A 21,266-nucleotide genomic window follows, 5' to 3' on the forward strand; every position below is an offset into this window, starting at 1 on the left:
GCTGGGGTCCGGGAATACAAAATTTAAAAATAAAAAGGAGCCCCTGCCCTCAAGGAGCTTCCATTCTACTGGAAGTAAAAAAGTACACAGAGAAATAAAACTTCACACACACACACACACACACACACACACACAGAGGAATGGCCCAGAAGACACTCTCTGGCCCTTAATGTGATGTTTGAGGATGATTCACTATGTACTGTTATAGCCTGGAAATATTCTTTTGAGAGAACCCTGTTGTGTTTTGGCCTAAGGTTGCTTGCTTATCTGACTTAATTTGTAGCTATGGGGAATTTAGAATATTACACTAGGTATTATCTTTCTCAATTAATTATTTCATTGAAACTTAACATAATTTTAAAAAATTGTCATAATGCAGCTCTTCTGATCCCAGGCCTTTTGGTTAAAGACCCCTTGGAGGATTTCTTTTTTAGCCATTGATGGAGATAGGCTAATAAAATAAAAGCTAAGCCAACAAAATGGAATTCTAGATTGTCAAAATTTGCTTACTCTTAATTTTTAACAATATCCTCTCAGTGCTGTTCAGTCTGTCTTTTTTCCCTCCTGACTATATTTCTTACTGTCAGGTGAATGCCATCTAAGGACTAATTGGTTCACGTACAAATGGTCTTTATATGTGACATCTCCTATGCAGGTTTCACAGCTTCTTTCTGAACTGAGCATCAGTTCACCACCTGCAACACTGGAACCAATGATTTCTTTTAAGAGATTGTATCTTTTACTGGAGAATATGATTGGCAGTAGTATCTGTCAAAGAATCCTTGAATCTTACTATTTCAAATATATATGTTTACGCACTAGGAATCTACTCACCAACATAAGGATGATAGGAATCTGAACAGGAGAGGACCACAGAAAACAGCTAGACCAGAGGTGTCAAGCATGCCCACAATACTCCTGTGTGTGGTCTGAACCAGATTAAAATAGAATTGGGAAATAGTGAACAAAATAAATAAAAATATTACCAAATACAGATGATGTTAATATGTGGTTTTCTAAGTCAATATGCAACGTGCAAGGGATCCTTTTAGATAGGTAGATAGGTACATAGATAAATAGTTTCTTCCCCCCCCCCCTTCTACTTGACTTCGAGACTACTGCTCTGGTCCATCTGCTTATTTTGCAGATGAGAAAACTGAGACCCAGAGGTCTTAGAGGAAATTTCCCTAAGGTCATAGAGGAAATAACTAGTAGAACCAGGGTACAAACCCACTTAGGTCTCCACCTTTACTTACTATCTGCTCTTTCCATCATAATACACTTAAGGTAGTAAGAGGAAAAGACACCTTGTCTATATCATATGTGTATACTTTTTAGAAAGTGCTTTTCTATCTGTTACCTCATTTAATTTTCACAGAACCCAGTGAGGTGGAAAGGACTTGTATTACAGATAATCTCTCTTAGTTTCCATATTTGACTGGCCCAATGCTCCACAGCTGGTGGTAGCAATGAGACCAGGAACGAGTTTTCTAATTTCTAGCAAAGCGTTTTTCACTCCTGCATCATACTGGGAAATATATGCTCATCAGAAAGACTCCCTCTGGCCTTGCTATTTAAAGGCACTATGGTAGAAACTATAGCTATAAGTCATAATTTTAATAATTTCTCTAAATGAAGCAATCGAGATGAGATATGAGATTTTAGTTTAAAGTTTACTATTCAAATTTCCTCTTGGAGGTATAATTCAAAGGGTTGACACCCCAAACGGCTAATATTAAAGAGTCATTGAAGTTGGGTTGTCATTCACTACTGGCTTACTCCCAGAACTTTTAAATTTTGCTTTTCCAAAGTTTTGAATTTCCAGAGATCATGTGTGAGAAAATGGTACAAAATTGGTTCACTAGTGCATTTTTTAAAACATGAAGGTCAAATCCCTTCAGAAAGTGATATTAGTAAGTTTCCAAAGGAGGCAATAAAATGTTTGCATGTGAGGATTATAAATTTAGTTGGCCTTGTAACTGCCTTTAACTAAGTCATGTTCATCATCCCTGATGTAAGTTGTCCACTGTTGATATTTCTGAAAGGAAGATGCCCTCAACTGTGGTCTGAGCGAATGAGGTTAAACACAAGCAAGACTTCCCAGTTGGTGAAGTTTGACAACTAATTCATTTCAAGCATTTATTGACTATCTGCCATGTATAAAAGTACTATGCTAGGTTTTGGCAGAGATGTATATTTTAAATGTGGTTTTAGCTCTCATGGTGCTTACATTGTAGTATGTGAGGCATGAAAAACCTGATAGCTAAAAATTGCGCTAAGATCTTTAGGACAGCCTTTATAAAGGAGGTCCATACAAAAGTGCTAAGTGAGGTTTGAGGGTAGAGAGTAGTAGTTCATTATCTATGAGGCAAATGAGAGCACATTTGGGACATGATTGTTTAAAGCTGGGATGGAACTTGGTTTTACAAAGTAAGTATGGTGCCATATTACTACTGCTATCAATCAGTATTTGTTATTATCAATAATTATCAATCAGTCAACAGTCAGTATACATTTATTAAGCAGCTACTATGTGCCAGGCGCCAGGCTAAGCATGGAGTGTTACCAACAAAGGCAAGACAGTCCCTGCTTTCAAGGAGCTTACCATCTAATTGGGTAACCTTTAAAAAGAGTTTGTGTGGGAGGGCAGGGTACCCAGCCCAAGGGCATGATGAAGTCCCTGTGTAGGAGGTGATGAGGTGGCTGCCCTTGTCACCTTCTCTGATTGAGGAGGAGCTCTCTCTTGTTCACCTTCCACCCTCTTCAGTCAGATGGAGGGAGGGAGGGAGAGAGGGAAGGGGCCCGGGGTCCGGAGGTCCTGAAGAGGAATGAGTTTCGGAGCCGATTCTTGCTACAGTGCACAGTAGCTTTATAACAACAAGAGAGACAAGAGTGTAACAAGTCCCACTTAGCAGAGTACTTCTTTCCTTAGGATGGGGAATCTAATATCTGGAGTGGAGGGTGTATGGAGAGGGGAAGGGAGGTGTTGATCTGTGACTTTCTTTAGGGTAGCCCAGACCATGTGTTTTCATCACTCATAAGGATGCTTATGTTAGATTTGTTACACTGAACAGGCCAAGTTTGGAAAATGTTCATGGTGCAAAAAACATTTATGTACATTCCCAAGGAGTGTTTGCCTTACAGATATGTAGAATTCAAGGTGCTATATTCTGCTACATTTTAAATGTTGTTTTTAGTAGTGTGTCTAATCGTACATGACTACGGAAATAGAAAAATACATATGAACCTCACAGCAGGCATTGTACCTCAGATAATGGTATTTACTGTAAACACTTTTTAAAAGTTTTATTGATACCTTCTTGTTTTTTATCAGTCATTTTCTGATGTGAATGCCCCTGTTCTTCTTCCCCTCTCCTTCCATCAACTCACCCTTGTAACAAAGAAAAGCAGCTAAGCAAAACCAACCCACTTAGATAACTTCTGAAATGGAATTGAACATTCCGCGCCTGTAGCCCCCAACTCCCTACTTCTTGCAGAGAGGAGGAAGATGTGTTTTCATCTTCTGGCCTCCGGGACCAAGAGTTTTGGTTATTGTAACTAATGTTTGGCTGCTTTTTAGTGCTGTTTAGTATTTCACCATTGTAGACATCATTTATATTGCTATAAGCATTTTTTTAACAAATGGATTATGCAAAAAGAAAAAAAATTAGATTATGTATTTAATGTGTCAGATTCTTTGGGCAGTACGAACACGACTAAAAGTAATTTCAGTGCTGCATATACTGAGGTGAAGATGATCTCAGAGATTTTATGGGCCGAATTTTCAGCGTCCTTATCTCACCTCTGAACTTGTACCTATAAATTTGGGTGTGCGTAAGCCTTCATTGGCTTTTGCAAACAATTCTGTGCACACAACTTGTACAAACATTTACCTAACTTGAGCAAATTTAATGGGCTCATCACCAACTCTAAGACAAAATATAATAAAATCTCCTTTTGTAATTAAAAAATCAAAAACCTCTATGTTCAGCTAGATCTTATGCCAGGCTTTGAATTGGAAATACTTTACTTCTTTATAATAAGGGAAAATGCAAACTAGGCCTTTTATGTTTTACTTCTTTTCACTATTTGAAAAACTGATGAGAATTAATTGAATTGTCATGCCATGTGTTTATAAAGCCATAGTAGAAGAGGTAAGGCCTATAAAATAGACCATAGTATTGGTATTTGGAAACAGTGGAGAGTGCTTCAGCAGCAGATTGCCTGTAATATTCTCATCTCATTCTTCACCCCTGTATGTCTGAGAAACCAGTCATAAGTGGTGCAAGTTTAAATTCTGGCCCTCATGTTAAAATTTCAGAAAGAATTCCTCTCTATATACAGAACAGATGAGTAGCTAGGAGAAGAGGTGGTGGTGGTGGTGGTGGTAGTGGAAGAGAAAGAGAAGGAGGAGGAGGATGAAGAGGTAGAATGGAATTGGGAGATAGACCCTCCTTTCATTAGATACCCAGTGGTGAATGAAGGGGCCACCCTCTGGTCAAGGTCTGTATCAGGACTTGAATTGGGGAGCTTAAGGGTAGAAGCTGGCTAACCTATTTCAGGCTATTATACAACTAAGCCAATAAAAAGCAAGTAATTTGGGGCAGCTAGATGGCGCAGTGTATAGAGCTCTGGCCTTGGAATCAGGAAGTCCTGGGTTCAGATCCAGCCTCAGACACTTGACACTTACTAGCTGTGTGACCCTGGGCAAGTCCCTTAACCTCAATTGCCTAAGCAAAAAAAAAAAAGGCAAGTAATTAAGCCAGGAAATTTAAAGAAAAAAAAAAGACCACTGGAATGAATTCAGACTCTCTTCTCATATCTCTTGATAAATCTTTGTAGAATGTGTTAAAAAGCCATTACTAAAGAGCAGAAGGAATTATGAGGCTAGGATTACACAGCCTTATAAGGGCTTTGATTTGAGAATCATCTTCCTTTTAGGGAACTTGTATGTTACTATGTGACTTGAATATGTGTTTTGTTATTGTTCAGTTGTTTTTCAGTCACATTTGACTCTTCATGACCCCCTTGGGGTTTTCTTGGCAAAGACATGGAGGGGTTTGCCATTTGCTTCTCTAGCTCACTTTTATGGATGAGGAAACTGAGGCAAACAGGGTCACACAGCTAGTAATTGTCTGAGACCAGATTTGAACTCCGCAAAAGGAGTCTTCATGATTCCAGGCCCAGCACTCTATCCACTGTGCCACCCCTCTGTCTCCAAATATGTGTTGGTGTGAAGCTTAAACATTATTTTCTTATGGTTCTACTTAGATAGAGATCAGTTTTGCCCCATCTAGGTAACTTACATAGACATGGTAGGGTAAAATTAGAGTGCTTTATACAATGTCACTGTGAATAAGCAGAAGATCCTAAAGATCTAGACATATCCTAAGTAATCCATTGTTGAACCATATTTCTTGCAATTGAGGGACTAGTCTCACCTGCCAGTCTCAATTTGAAATGGAAATCCTTGATGCCTAACGCGTACTAAGTGTTTAATAAATGCATGTACAGTGATAGATTGGGGTTCAATTCTAGGTCTGTGAAGTTGTATTTTCCTGTGTGTGTGAGCACCCCATTTCTAATACTTCATAGAACACATGGGCTAGGATGATAGAGAACAGACTTATGTTTTCCTAGTCAAAAAATCGAGGGCTTTGCCCTTCCTCTCACAAAACTAGCTTCCTTTGATATAGGAATTTCCTGTGGGACATAGTTAAACTACAGTAAAGGAAGCTTGTTGCTTCTCTTTTAATTGCTTGCTCTTCAGAAACAAAAATCTCTGTGTAGTTTTGATATCTTTAAGTAAATTTTCTATCTGTCCATGATGTGGCTTTAAAATTTTTTTCTTTTTATCCTAAGGGTATGAACTTACTGGCTTTGCTCCTTTGAACCCCTTGTAAATAAGATCTGATCTTATGAAATATTTAGGCTTTTGGTAAGGGAGAGATTTTACTAAAAAACCAAGCAGTCTTATACTGCAGTTTTTTTTCCCTTTGTGAATTTCCCCACCTATCCTTTATCTTAGCTTCCCCACCAAGTGGGGAACATCCTTCTTGCCTTCTTTGTTCTTTCAAACAAAACAACTCCTCCTTTGCAAGTGATCTCTACAGATTTTACCCAAGTGCCTCTTTAAAAGCTACCTGTATATTTTAGAATATTTTGGTTTTTTAAAAATTCTACAGAGAAGGTATGTACCTTGCCATTCTGTCTTAGGAATTTAAGAAAATTTTTACATTAAAAATATTTAGAGAGGGGATCATTTTGTTTGGAGGCTTTTACATAGATTGTAGCTCTTAGTGATTCATTTGTGACTGAAGTTGATTTGGCTATAGAGAAAAATAAAAGTGAAGGAATGGACCTTGAAATAGAAAGATTGTGATAAGTATCTTTTTCAGTCATATCTCCTGGGAACGTAACCAATCCCGTGTGTGTGTGTGTGTGTGTGTGTGTGTGTGTGTGTATAAATATAAATAAACTTTTGTCTTTTCTAGTAAACTAAGAACATCATGTCCTATGTTCTTTTATAGTTAATGATGGGCAGGGGGTAGCTTTTAAAGTCTCTTATGCTTTGAATGGCCTGACTTGGAGAGACAAGCTGTTTAAAGGTGGATGCAGACCTCTAGTAGTGCAAAGCTGAAAAATGTCTTTAATGTTCTGTTGTTCCATAGCTAGGGTATTGATCATACACAATGGGGTGGGGGTGGGGGGAGGGGGAGGGAGGCACGGATTGGGAGGGAGGATGAGAAGGGTTTGCATTCTTTGCTTTGGCCTCACACGTGTCCGTTTTTCGTTAATGTCTTCTATTGTCAGGACTTCCATTTTTGTCACCTTAATTCTCCAGTGTAGACTGGGGGAGAGAAGAAAGGGAAGCAGCCTTGGAAGGAAGTGATTGGAAAATGTTGAGAAAAGTAAAATATGTGGGGAAATAGGGATATGGTTGTCTAGGCATACTGATGAAGAGAGTTTGATGTGATACAGGCCTAGGGTTTAATGACAATTAGTGGGCTGGACTTTAATGTTATTTAGCATGTCTTCCGCCATGAAATAGCACATGTGCAGCTAACCATATATACATACACGTGTGCAGCTAACCATATATACACACACGTGTGCATACACATACATGTACATATACACGTGTATCTCTGTGTACACACATGTATATGGATTGCATACATACATATGTGTGTATATGCATGTACACACACACACACACCACACACACACACACACACACACACACCCTCCAGTAAAAGAACTGTTCTGCAGGGCAAGTCCTGTGTTTTTCTTAGCAATCAAAATGTGTTTTTCCCCTTCCTTGTATAACAATGTTCTGTTAAGCGCTTAAGGGGGAAAAAACCTATTAAATAAAGATTATTCCTACTTTTTTTTTTTTGAGCTAGCTTACATTTTCATGTACAGAGGCAAAGGCAGGAAGGGATTGTGTAAAAGAGAGGAAGCAGGAGGAGGGAATAAAGGTCACTTGGAGACTGTGTAACAATCCGTCTATTGAGAAAGTTCACAGAAATTCAATAAAATGCTATTGGAAGAATCTAGTTTGTCTAGCATTTTGAAAGAATTTCTAGAATTTCTAGAACAGCCAGCTCTTTTCGTTCTGTGTCCCCATCTCCAATGTGGCGTTCGCTCTTGGATGACTCAATGGTGCTGTTACCCCCACCCTGATAAGTACTGACAGGGGTTCTAGACAGCTGGCCCCTGGGGAGCTTGCTCTTCCCTGGTTAGTCCCCAAAGCCTCTCTGCGTTGCCTTTCTGGAAGTAGCACACATCATAAATCCAAGCTTTGGCAGCTGCTAATGCCTCTGATGATTGGGTAGCTAAGCAGAACATGGCATTGGAGTGTCCTTTTCCAGAAACAAGAACACCACATTTTATAGTAAGCATATTCATTTTGGATCACCATGATATGTGACTAGTGACAAATTTAGAATACTTAAGATAGTTCATTAAAAAAAAACTTTGTTAGAAGGCAGGAAATGAGCTATTTGTAAACTCATAGAAAACATTACTCTCTACCCCTACTAAATAAATAAATGAATTAATAAATTCCATCCCAGCCTTAATATTTCAAGTTGTCTCAGTGGTCACTCTGTTATTTAAAAAAAGCATCGTCTTGAGAGAGAACTTTATACTCCCAAATTAGTGGGGACATTTTGAAGATATTCAGGAATAAGTTGTTTTTTTTTTTTAAAACACACTGACCATCTTACTTCATGCTGTTTTAGTAGCCAGATATAAAGGACACCAAGGTTCTTATGACCTAAGATACATGCCCTGTGTTTGTACACTAATACACAAACATACAGCGAAACAACAGCCATTGTAGAGGTGGAAATGATTTTATATCATCACACAAAACCAAAAATATACCTTATTTTGAAGGTGCATTTCTGGGTCACAATCTGTTTTTGAAAAATAAATATCTATTATCTAAAACAGTGGTGTCAAACTCAAATAGAAGTGGATCTGTTGGCTGCACGTTGACTCAGAAAATTTCAAATTAACATTATCTGTGTTATATTTTCATTTAGTTCATTAAGCATTTCCCAGTTGTGTTTTAATCTGCTTTTGGCCCCACTTGGAAGTTTTATCAGTGCAATTTTGACACCTTCTCTAGAATAATATTTAGCTATCACGTATGAAGATGTTTCTGACTTGTCATTGGGATATGTTCTCTCCATTGTTTTTGCCTCTTTTTGTATCCTCAGCATTTATCACAGTCCCTGGCATGTAGTAGACATTTAATAAATGTTTATTGACTCACTAGATATGGAGAATTTGTGCCTCTCTCTCCACATTCTTTGGTTTGGGCTCCCTTGTTATCAACAGCACATATTTATAAACACAGTCTAGGGTTTGGGATGCCGTGACTAAACTATCTCATTCTTGGAAGAGGCACTGAACCACTGGCCACATCCCCTGCCACCGGGCAGGGTACAACAAACAAGCCACAGGTAGTTGACAGGTGAGGGACTGATTAAGGTAGAGGCTATGAAGTGGAGGGTTCAGTGCAGCAGGCTCAGGTGTAGGAGATCTAAGCCACAGGGAAGCCAAGGTTTCAGAGCTCTGGAGGCTGGTCAGAATACAGTCAGAATCTTGGAAGATGAAAGATCAGAGGCTGAGCGAAGAATGACTACAGAGCCAGTCAGCTGAGTATTGACTCAGTACTAGGCTAGAATAGACCACTAGTTAATTAGATACCTGAGGCAAACTACTTTCCCCTGATGTTAGGAACACCAAATACAGGATTTTTTTAGAAGATCGGCCAGGGGCTGCAGAGGTGCTTTGGTCAGTTTGAGGGCAGAGGATTCAGGACTGCATGGGTGTGATCCTTAGGACTTGAAAGGAGCTGGAAAGGGCTTTCAGATACACCCAACTGTTGGGGTCAGTGCTGGGTCCTCCATTTTCTCCTTGTTTCTAGTGCCCATCACAGTGGATTCTCTTGAAATAGAGCTATAGCTCTGAAGGCCCAGCCTCATTAACACATTACTGTAATATACTTTGTCCAGTCGTCCGTTTTTTATGCTGGCTGCAGCTAGAATGTTCACAACCCATAGTATCAAAACAGAAATGCAAAGCTTGACAGTGGTGATTTGAGAACACTTGTAATGTAGCAAAAATAGCAAAGTGCATTTTTTAGGTGTACTTTCCATTTTTTCAAACTAATTATATCTTTTGAGGGTACTTGGTAATTTATTTCTGTATAGCACTTGAAGAGTCAAAATGAGCTCCTGGAGTACATGTCTTATCTTATTGTCACTGACCACAGTCAATCAACAGATATTTTTCCACATCTGTTATATGCTCAGCACTGTGGAGAATGCAAAAAACAGCATAAGGTGTGACTAGAGTAAGCAATGAAACAAATTTTCATAAGCTACACAAAACCAGTCTCCTTTCTTTTGTTGGTCTGTGTAGGGAGAGAGAGAGAGAGAGAGAGAGAGGAGAGAGAGAGAGAGAGAGAGAGAGAGAGATTGAGATTGAATTGGTAAAAAGAAAGTTGGGGAGCCTCTCAGAAATAGCAGGAGCATTTATAAGACCATCATTTCCAACCTATCCCTTCTGTTACTCCATGCAACAGCAAACTTTGAACATTTGTGCTTTCTGAAAAAGTGAGTTGGAATGCTGCATGTGTTACCTCCTTATGAATATATTACTAAAGTCAGTCAATGAGTTGAGTGCATGCTGTGTATGGACTTGTGGGAGAGCAGAGTGGGTATTTTGGAGAGCGGGGAACTATAGATTAACATATAGGCTACTTAGAGTAAGTCGGTTTTTATTTTACCTGTTTAATATTTATATGCTTTAAAGATGCTTCATCCAGCACCAAAAATACTTTCCAAAATGCAATTCTTAAAGTGAGTGATCTAAAGTGTTTTATAATTCAATTCAATAAGCAAGAAGTAGGAGATTTTTTTTTGAAGGGAAGAAAGGAAGCAATAAGTCTTTGCCTTTTTATCAAGCACCTAAAAGGTACCAAGCACCATATTAACTGCTGGAGACACAATGACAAAAAGGAAACATTTCCTGCCTTCAAGGAGCTAATGCTCTATCAGGAAAACATACATACATATAAAGTTTCCTCATTTGTGATGTATTATTTTGTTTTTAGGCAATTGGGGTTAAGTCACTTGCCTAGGGTCACACAGCTAGTACGTAGCAAATGTTTGCTGTGAGGTCAGACTTGAACTCAGGTCCTCCTGACTTCAGGGCCAGTGCTCTATCCACTGTGCCACCTAGCAGCCCCAATTTCCTCATTTGTAAAATGGAGATGGTAGTAATAACACCTTCTTCCCAGGGTTGTTGTGAGAATCAAATGAGATAACATATGTAAGATGCTTTACAAACCTAACGCATTGTGGAAATGTTATCATCATCATTACTTGTGAATGCAACAGAGCAACATGCAAAAAAAAATGTTTATACTATGGGGTAGAAGAGGAGGACTCTTTACTAGGGTAGGGTTAATGAATTAGCTAAGCTTTCTAGAGGAGGTGGATTGAAGAGCTGCCTCTGCAAAGGAGGCCACGTGGCTTCATGAAGAATTAAACAGGGAGGAGAAGTGAAAGGCTTGTACATAGTGGTGGGGTGAAGCTGTCCAATAAGATTGGCTAGAAGAGCACATGTTGAGGGAAAATGAATTTTAGTGAAATGAAGAAAGGGATTTGCTGACTTGGCTTCTTTCAAATTAGATTTTGCAGAAAATTCAGGATTTGGAAAGTTCTACTTTCCCTTCATTGCAGTCTCTCATTTAATATGCTGGTAGTTGGTAGTTTTAAAAATGGGTATCTCAGAACCCTGACAATCATGATTTGCCCGCTGTTGAGTTCCCCTGGTGAAACTATGCTTTTGTCATGTCATGTCTGTGTTTGGCAAGGATTTGCAGACACAACATTATAAATAGCAGAGCATATTTTCACAAGATTTGCCTCTTCAAAACTCTGTGTACCCCTCCCCCCCCACTCCCCCACACCAAGTTAGTAAATCATAGCTTCTTTAATGTCCTGCTGGCTGGGTGAAAAACAGGAATTTATGTAACAAACTCAGGGCTGCAAACCTTTTCCTGTTCGGAAAATTTTTTTTAACTATTGGCAAAGTTAAGAGACAGCTCTGTTACTCAAAGAACGACCTCAAATGTCCTCTTACAATAATATTAGATTGTAATTTTTTTGATGACTAAGGGATTGCTGTATGTTCTGAAGGCAGCATTTTTAGAGAGGGGAAATGTAGATTACTGGTATATGGGCTGCTTGACATGTGGACCATTTTTGTTGGGCTTGCTTAATAGTCACCTTTTCGAGATTCATTGAGAATACTTCCAAAATACAGTTTGGACAATGACATGACCCAGGTGTATTCCATAACTCAATTCATTAATCCTAGACTTTGGGGAGATTACTGTGGGGTATTTCCCCCCCTTTAACTGGACCTGTAATTTCATCTTGTAATAAATTACTTTCACCAGTGCATATGGGTACCTGCTCTGCAATTTATAGTCTTAGGTAGTTGCCTACAGGCACTGAGAGGTTAAGTAATTTGCCCAAGGTCACACAGCCAGTATGTGTCTGTGGGAGGTTTGAACCCAAACCCCAGATCTCCTCACTCTGTAGATCTATAATTACTACCCAGTGCTACCTCTATACTATAGGGGAGGCAGACGGTTTGGTAGGTAGGACACACACACACACACACACACACACACACACACACACACACACACACACACACAACCAGACAGCAAAATAAATAAAACACAGAAGTGTTAGGGGAGGGATTCAGTGGTCTGCCTCAGCATATGTGCTGAGAGGCAAACCCTCCCTTTCCTGCCTTCCTAATTTAACATAAGAAACCAGGAAGCTACTATCTAGGAAAATCTTGCTTCCTCTTTACTATTAAACTAATTGTAACCAGAAGAGGAGTGCAGAAATTGCTTTCCTTTATAGATCTCATATTAGTGTATCTCTCTATGTGTTTGGGGCAGTAAAGTTCAAAATCTTTAAAATGTTTCAAGATAATGTTCTAGGTCACAGGGGTTGGGAACCTGCAGCCTCAGGGCCACATGTGACCCTCTAGGTCAAGTGTAGCCCTTTGACTGAACCTAAACTTCACAGAACAAATCCCCTTAATAAAAAGATTTGTTCTGTAAAACAGACTCAGTCAAAAGGCCGCACCCAAGGACCTAGAAGGCCACATGTGGACTCAAGGCCACAGGTTCCACACCCCTGTATAGGACTTAATTTACAAGTGTTCTAACAGTCAGAATGTCTGCTTCTGCCTTTAAGGCGAGGTTTAAAACTTGGTATGTTGTTGGTATACCTTTCAATCCCAGGACACCATCCGAAGGACACTAGGGATTTGGGTTTTTATAGAAGCAGAAGGGAGGTCCTGAGATGGTGTATTGGTATCTTCAGCCTGTACATGTAAAGTGCTTTGTGCAAATTTTAAAGCACTAGATAATGTTGGTGTAAAACAGTACCTTCGATAGACAGTCACAGAGTAATAATGGCTTTGAAACCCTGATTCCCTTCCCAAAGCACTTTTTCCCCTCATTTTTCAGTGAAAGCATAGTAGATATGAAGAGGAGGAGATTAAAAAGGGAGGAAGAAGGAGCAGTAATTTTCAGAATTCATCTTCACTGCACCTCTCCTGCCCTCCTCTACCCCTCAGCACATTGACATTCTCATACTCCAAATAAAACTCATATTTAGACTGAAACTTTGACCCAAAGTCCCTATGTGGTTACTCTGGAGATCATTTTCACATAAGGTCTGTGTTGTAATATTTGGATACAATACTGTGAATTGGAGAACATTTCAAAATTTTAGATTTCTTAGGTTAGTTGGGTTACAGCAAAGCTGTGTGTGTGTGTGTGTGTGTGTGTGTGTGAGAGAGAGAGAGAGAGAGAGAGAGAGAGAGAGAGAGAGAGAGTTTTTCCCCTTGCTTTTTCTATCTTAAAGAGAAAAGAATACTCAGCTCAGAATTTGAAGTGAAATATTTAAAATTACCCTCTTCTGTGATGACCCCTAATATACTTATTTCCCTTCAGACAAACTATGTCCCGAGTTGATGACATGATGATGTGTGCACTGTGGCTGCATCCCTAAGTGACCACAAACTGAACCAGAACCTCTTTGTGTTTAGAAAGAGAAGAGAGGGAGCTAAGGTACAAGGTCAGTTGAGCCTTGAACCCTCTTCAGGCAGAGAGGGTTAAGGAAGTCTTAATGCATTTCTGTAAACCCAAGATCTGTTCTGGTTGTCGGGGAATTTGGCCACTTTACTCCTGGTACTCCTGGACTCGCAGAAACCTAGCAGGGTCCTTGGGAGTCTGCAGGCCAAGTTATTAGGACATTGAATTTGGGTAGTTGTGGTGATGGTTTCTCCTTCCCCCCTCCAGCACAGTGCCATGAAATGTCTTTTTTCTTACTTCTCTGTGCCTAGAGACTTGGCTAGTAGCAGAATCTAGCTGGGGCTGCCTGATGTATCCATAGAGAAAGGCAAAAGTATAATCAAGGCTTGAAAATGTTCACTGTCACTGTCTACTGAAGGATTGTAGGTTTGACCGTATCCCTCACTCTCCCCCCCCCCCCAATCCCTTCAGTAACTCTCTCCTGTACTCTGGGGACATTACAAATTGTCTTAGCCTTGTACTACCCAAAGTCACTTGGGCTTTCCCTAAAGGTCGTATAGCCCCGCTGGGGTTGTTGCCTTAGTGAATGAATTCTCTTATGTCTATCCTGGGCCTTCCCTTGTCAAGTATTCCTCCTTCTTCCTTCTTTCCTTCAAAAGACAAAATGTATCCAGTGGTCTAATTAGATCTAATAAGGTTCTCTGTTTGACTGCTAACATTTTCTCTTCAGTATATTTTGTTCTTACAGTATTTTCTTTTGAAATTCAGCTTTCCTTTTCCAAATCATAGATTGCAGAGATAGGGAACAGAAAGTCAAGAAGTCAGCTGGTTTCTCCCCTTCACCTAAGATTTCACTAAAGCTATAAAAGGCAGTTGGTGTAGTTGGTGATTCCAATTACACGGACCAGTTTTAGAGGCCTCCTGAGGAGGGTTACAACTTCCTTCAGTAACTTTTCCTAAATAACAGAATTATTTGATAGTGGCCATTTTTCTTTACATTGTATTTTCCAGATGTTACTTAAGGCCTTATCACATATATGAATATATATGACATATATATTCATTCATAAACCCTATCTATATCATATAATTTTAAGCATCTTTTGTTATTATTAAAAGACACCCTGCCCCATTCACCTATTCATTTTTCCCCTACGTGCCAAATGACATGAAACCGTCCACTTTTTTTTTCAAGTTATAAATTAGACATTGCAGATGAATTTCAATAAAACTGAAAATAAAGCCAAATGTAAAATTATGAGTGGTATGAAAACAGGTTTTGGAGTTTTGTGTCTACATGCTATTTGCATTATTATTAGTCTTACAGGCCTTCTATTTAAGCAGAATTAAGGTAGAAAATGAATTAACTGGTATTTGTACCAGTTCCTGTATTTTCCCCCATTAAGATATCCCACAATCTTTCTGTGCATAAAGTAGATTGGTTAATGGTACTTGCTTTTCCCTGTGCCCACATTGTTAGTTTGTAGTACTTGCAGAAGCCGAATTAATTACCGGTCCAAGAGAATTATTTCTTACAATTGAGAACAGATACTTGTGTTGTGGGGTCCTTGGAATTTGTACGGTAACGTCTTTGAAAATTGTGCCTTTATAATATAAACACCCATGCCTCTATGTTGTATGAAAGGTTTCACAGATGGAGAAAGTACATTGTTTCTGACGTGTTTTGTTTCATTTTACAGAACTCAATTCGTCACAATCTGTCCTTGCATAGCAAGTTTATCCGAGTGCAGAATGAAGGAACTGGGAAAAGCTCCTGGTGGATGCTTAATCCAGAGGGAGGAAAGAGCGGGAAATCTCCTAGGAGAAGAGCCGCCTCCATGGATAACAACAGCAAATTCGCCAAAAGCCGAGGCCGAGCAGCGAAGAAGAAAGCATCTCTCCAGTCTGGCCAGGAAGGTAGTGGTGACAGCCCTGGACCACAGTTTCCAAAGTGGCCTGCAAGTCCTGGCTCTCACAGCAATGATGACTTCGATAACTGGAGTACATTTCGCCCTCGAACTAGCTCAAATGCTAGTACTATAAGTGGGAGACTTTCTCCCATCATGACTGAACAGGATGATCTTGGTGATGGGGATGTACACTCAATGGTCTACCCTTCATCAACCACTAAGATGGCTTCTACTTTGCCTAGTCTATCAGAGATAAGCAATCCTGAAAACATGGAAAACCTCTTGGATAATCTCAACCTTTTGTCATCACCTACATCATTAACTGTATCTACTCAGTCTTCACCTGCTACAATGATGCAGCAGACACCCTGCTACTCATTTGCGCCACCTAACACGAGCATGAATTCACCGAGCTCCAATTACCAAAAATATACTTATGGTCAGTCCACCATGAACCCATTACCCCAGATGCCTATGCAAACACTTCAAGATAATAAATCAAGTTATGGAAGTATGAACCAATATAACTGTCCTGCAGGTCTCCTGAAGGAATTGCTTACTTCTGACTCGCCGCCTCATAATGATATCTTGACGCCTGTAGACACTGGTGTGGCTCAGCCCAGCAGTCGGGTGATGAGTCAGAATGTGATGATGGCCCCTAATTCGGTGATGCCAGCCTATGGCAACCAAGCATCCCATAACAAAATGATGAGTCCTAATCCCCACCCACACCCGGGACATTCTCCACAGACATCTGCTGTCAATGGGCGTGCCTTGCCCCATACAGTGAATACCATGTCTCACTCTTCAGGCTTAAACCGCTTGACCCCAGTGAAACCATTATTGCAAGTGCCTCTGACTCATCCCATGCAGATGAATGCTATGAGCCCATACCCTACTGTGAACAGTTGCAATGGTTATGGAAGGATGGGCATTCTCCACCAGGAGAAGCTCCCTAGTGACTTAGATGGCATGTTTATTGAAGGCTTGGACTGTGACATGGAGTCTATCATCCGTAATGACCTCATGGACGGAGACACATTAGATTTTAACTTTGACAATGTGTTACCTAACCAAAGTTTTCCGCACAGTGTAAAAACAACTACACATAGCTGGGTGTCGGGCTAAGACTTAGTGAGCAGGTAAGTTTCCCAAATACTAAAACCAAAACCAAAAACCCCAACCTTCTGAAAGCAAGACTTGAAGGGGAGAATGGAAGGCAGTGACTGCTGTGTCTCTACCCTGGTTAGGAAATATTTGATGCTGCTCTATAAGGGGCAGCCAGTCAATGCCTTCTCATTCTCTGCCCTCTGCAGCTTGTATATATTCCATGTCAAGCTTAAGTGTAACAAACGATTCCTTTAACTTGCCTTCAAGATTTTCTTTTGACAGTTAAATGGCTGCCTCGCTTTAGTAGCTCTTCAATAAATGAGTGCATTTGATACACATCAAATGCTGATTTTTTTTTAAGTGGAATTTTCCTCATTGAATGGTTTCCAAGCTGTTTGAGCCACTTTTGGTAATTTTAGCTTTCTCATTTTTAGGGTGGTGGGTTGTTTTTTTCCCCTTTAAGTACGTTGTCTGTCACTGTAGTGTGTTTAAGCAAAGTCTATCCTAATGTGGCTATATTTTCATTGTTTCTTTTTGATTTTCCTAGGCTACACTTAAAAGTACTTCAGATTTGTCTGACAGCAGGAACTGAGAAAAGCAGTCCAAAGATGCCCTTCACCCTCGTTTTAGTTTTCTTGATAGAAAAAAAACAAAACAAGAACACAACACACCGCGACAAAAGGCAAAAACCTGTGCTCCTTTTTTCCTTTCGTCAGACTTGGCAGCAGAGATACTTTTCCTGTACAGGATGTTTGCCCAGTGTGTGCAGGTTATGTGCTGCTGTAGATAAGGACTGTGCCATTGGAGATTTCATTCATGACGATGAAGTGCTAAACTCACTACGCCGTATAATCACAGAGCAGACTTTCGGATCATGTAGAGCATTGCAGTTTTGTATATAAGCAGTAGATGAAGAATCTCGTGTGTGGTGTATATGTGTGTGTATGTGTGTGTGTGTGTGTGTGTGTGTGTGTGTGTGTGTGTGTGTGTGTGTGTTCATTTTTTAAGAATATCCATTTGGTCCAAGGAAAGTTTATACTCTTTTTTGTAATGCCGTGATGGTCTCACGTCCTAAGTAAGTCACACTTTTTTTTGTTTGTACTACCTATGTTCCTCTGAACTGAACTGATGACTCACAGTGAACCAAGATCTGTCCTCAACAGCTCCAAGATGGCTTCGGACTTTATTCATATTGCCACATAATTCATACAAGAACGAAATAGCCTGTTAGGAATCATCTGAGTTAATTGATTTATCAACGGTTTTGAAACAGTAGATTAAATACCAGCTCGCACAGGTCATTTCTATTGTGTTTTTTTTTTAAATTGGAGGTGGGGTGGCTAGCACACTGGTGCAAACATTTAAATGGTTCTGATTTCCAGATGAATGATTTTTATTGCTGTTTGGACTTGAGATAATTTTTTTTTGGGGGGGAGGGGGGAATTGTAATGTTTTCTTAAAATTAGAGTCTACTTTGTTACATAGTCAGCTTGTAAATTTATGGAATCACAGGTAGTGGGCAGCATTCATAATGTTCATTTTGTATTTTTAACTGGATTAGTACTAATTTTATACGTGCTTAACTGGTTTGTACACCTTGGGATGCTACTTGGTGATATTTCCATGACTAAAAAGAAATGAAGTCATAATTAGGATCTTGAATACCAAGCATTTCTGCCCCATTTGGGGGCTAGGAAAGTGATGTATAGTTATAGACACTTGGCATTTCATGTTTAGGAGGATCTAATCTGCTTTTATATATACATTTTTAGAAACTTCATCTGCTTCCCTTTCCATGTTAACAATGCATACCACAAAGTGTTAAGTAGTCCTTGATAGATGCTTGTGTGATGCTCACCTTTATATCCTAGAGGTCTCATCATGTTTTAGACTGGACCTTTCATCTGAAAGGCCATAGAGTCATAGAGCTAGAGCAGGAAGGGATCTCTGAGGTCCAGTGGAGTTAGGCTGTCTGAATTTTACAAATGAGGAACTCAAGGCCTAGGGAAACAAAGTGATGTGACCAAGGTCACGCAGCTGGCCAGTGTTCCTGGACTCAGGTCTTTGCCTCCAGAACCAACACTCTTTCCTCAGTACCACACTGCAGTCTTCTTATTTTTACAAACTGGAGTTTACAAAAAGTTAACATTCAGTTTAGTGTTAGATAAAAGTTTTGTCAAATGTTTTGGTTTTGATCCCCTGCTCCATGTTGCCGTATTCCAAAAGGTTGGAACTATTGTCCTTCCTTGAAGTTTTGTTTACATAGACACACACACACACACACACACACACACACACACACACACACACACACTTTTCCTTTCCTTCCTTTTCCTCAGATCACTTAGTGCACCATGCACATTAATTTTGGGGTGAGGATTTTTAAATGGAACAATACTGATTATTGAAGACTTGGTATTCATAATTCAGGTGGGTTTTAATTACCACACCAACACTAAAAAGAAGTTGTTTCAGAATCTGTAATGCATGCCTCTTAAAGAAGAAATATCTTACTTTAGTACAAGTCAAGAATTTGAAGATTTCTTCAGCTTTAAGTAACTTAATTCATCATTCCCGTAACTATATTTTAACACTTTCCAATTACCTGTAACTTGTAGGCTAAGTTAATTGGAGCTTGAGTCCCATTTAATCAATCAGTATTTTCAAGTCATTCTCTGAGTGTTCTAAGACAACAAAATAAAAGACCAGGTGCACAGCAGTGTTCTTTTTGGCTTGTTAGGAACACTGATTTCTTTACATTTGTCTGTGTACTTAGCCCAAATCACACTTGCTTTGTCTTGCGTGTTAATTGCATCTCTTTTGGCTTTTCTCAGCCTTTCAACTATGCTTAACAAAAATGCAGCCACTGTAGATGATAGACAGTCTATAGGCCATCTCTGTTATAGGCCTCCCACTGTGGCATTCACTATCTGAGTCGCTGACGATCTCAAGACATGGAAAATCCTTCCAACTACCACATAGGTAGCTATCTCCATTGGTGGCCACTCTAAAAAGTGGTCTCCCCATCTGCTGAGTACTACAATATTTGCAGAGTGCCTGTTTGCTTATTTTAAATCTTAGCTTCCCTAATTAGTAGTCTTACTCTATCAAATATAACCTGTTAAGTCATGGTGCCAAAGTATCTCTTAAATTTTATAATTCCTTGCACTACCATATTACTGTTTTACCACAGTACACACTTTCTTCCCACCATGGTATGAGGCATCCCTCCCTCCCCCCGATCCATTCCTTTAATTAGAGAGGCAACTAAAATTACCCTGTGAACTTTTGACTACTAGGTAGACTGATGTACTTTTGTTTTCTACTTTCTTGGGCCTGTGTCTTTGAATTTCTTTTTCCCTCACGATCTCTTTGTGTTAAATTTCTGATATTAATCCCATACAATTCTGGGACACCATGAAGTCTGATGAAGGGCATTTTGTCTGTTTTGATAGCAAACATTATGTGACCTCTAGTAATTTTTTTCAGTTAAGAATACTGAGTTTCTGGAATAATTTAGTTTTGTCAATTATTGTAAATGATTGCTTTGTGAAATGTGCAAATGATCTTACCTATGCAGCCATGTTTGATTTATTTTCTCTGGTTTGTACTGTTATTAAAAGTATATTGTATTATAGAACTATTCAGATATTTTAAATATAAAGATGTATTGTTTCCGTAATAGATGTATGGAGTATATTTAGGTAGTAAATGCATTAATTGGAAAGCTCTGCTTTAGCAAACTGACAAAATGCTTAAGTTTATAAGCAAAAGTTGTAACCCGAAAACTGGTAAATGAACAGAGCATCCCCTAAGAAGAGGACGGGAAATCTAAAATTGGACCAATTTTCAAACCGTATAAAATTTGCACTTGTTAAACCACTGGATGTATGTTATCAGTACTTTCTCCCTCCCCTTTCCCCTCCATCATCCCTTTATTTGAAATTCTTGCTTTCAATTCTTCGGTTTCTTAATTTATAACTAATTTTAAATAAGGTGTTTCCTTGTGTTTTGTTGTTCTGTTTTTGTTTTGGTAATCATATATAAATGCAGCGTGGTTTCTGCAAACAAAACACAACTTGGCATTAAAACTGGCCTCCTACTTGAGGGTGTTCCACAGACCAGCAATATCGCCGGGCTTAGGCATGGAGACTCATTGGCTCATGGCAGTGATCACGGCCTCTGTCTCACCACTCTGGTTCAGTCACATTGCAGACTTCAAGTTCATACTTAGCTATTTTCTGAGAAGTGCCTGATGATGTACTTACAGACACAAGAACAATCTTTGCTATTATTGTATAAAGCCATAAATGTATATAAATTATATTAAAATAGTTTGGTGTCTTTTTTTAACCCCTATTGTGAAGTATGAACTAGGATTTTTACAAGCAGTAGTGACTGCAGTTGGGCTCTGATGGTCACAATTGCATAGTCAACTCAAATCTGGAAATTCCTTTACTATTTCAATAGCCTGTTCTGTTGAGAAACATTTTTACTGGGGCCAAATTTGAGCCCCAGGTGAGACCAAGGACAAGTAAAACCCCGTAACAACAAACTACCTTTGGAGTGCCACATTTGAGAGCTTGCACAGGAAGAGT

General features: G+C 39.4%; 1 protein-coding gene across 1 annotated transcript in view; it reads left to right on the forward strand.

Moving 5' to 3' along the window:
- Positions 1–20,550, forward strand: part of FOXO1 (forkhead box O1) — a 117,173-nt gene extending 96,623 nt beyond the window's left edge. The window contains exons 2-3 of the mRNA XM_020969955.2: positions 15,349–16,700; positions 17,216–20,550. Coding sequence (XP_020825614.1) covers positions 15,349–16,686 — 1,338 coding nt within the window. The 3' untranslated portion in view covers positions 16,687–16,700; positions 17,216–20,550. The remainder of the gene's footprint in view (positions 1–15,348; positions 16,701–17,215) is intronic.
- Positions 20,551–21,266: the final 716 nt, after the last annotated feature.

This window comes from Phascolarctos cinereus, unplaced genomic scaffold (genome assembly GCF_003287225.1).
Source record: "Phascolarctos cinereus isolate Bilbo 61053 unplaced genomic scaffold, phaCin_HiC Scaffold_726;HRSCAF=1367, whole genome shotgun sequence".
In the NCBI taxonomy this organism is placed as follows: Eukaryota; Metazoa; Chordata; class Mammalia; order Diprotodontia; family Phascolarctidae; genus Phascolarctos; species Phascolarctos cinereus.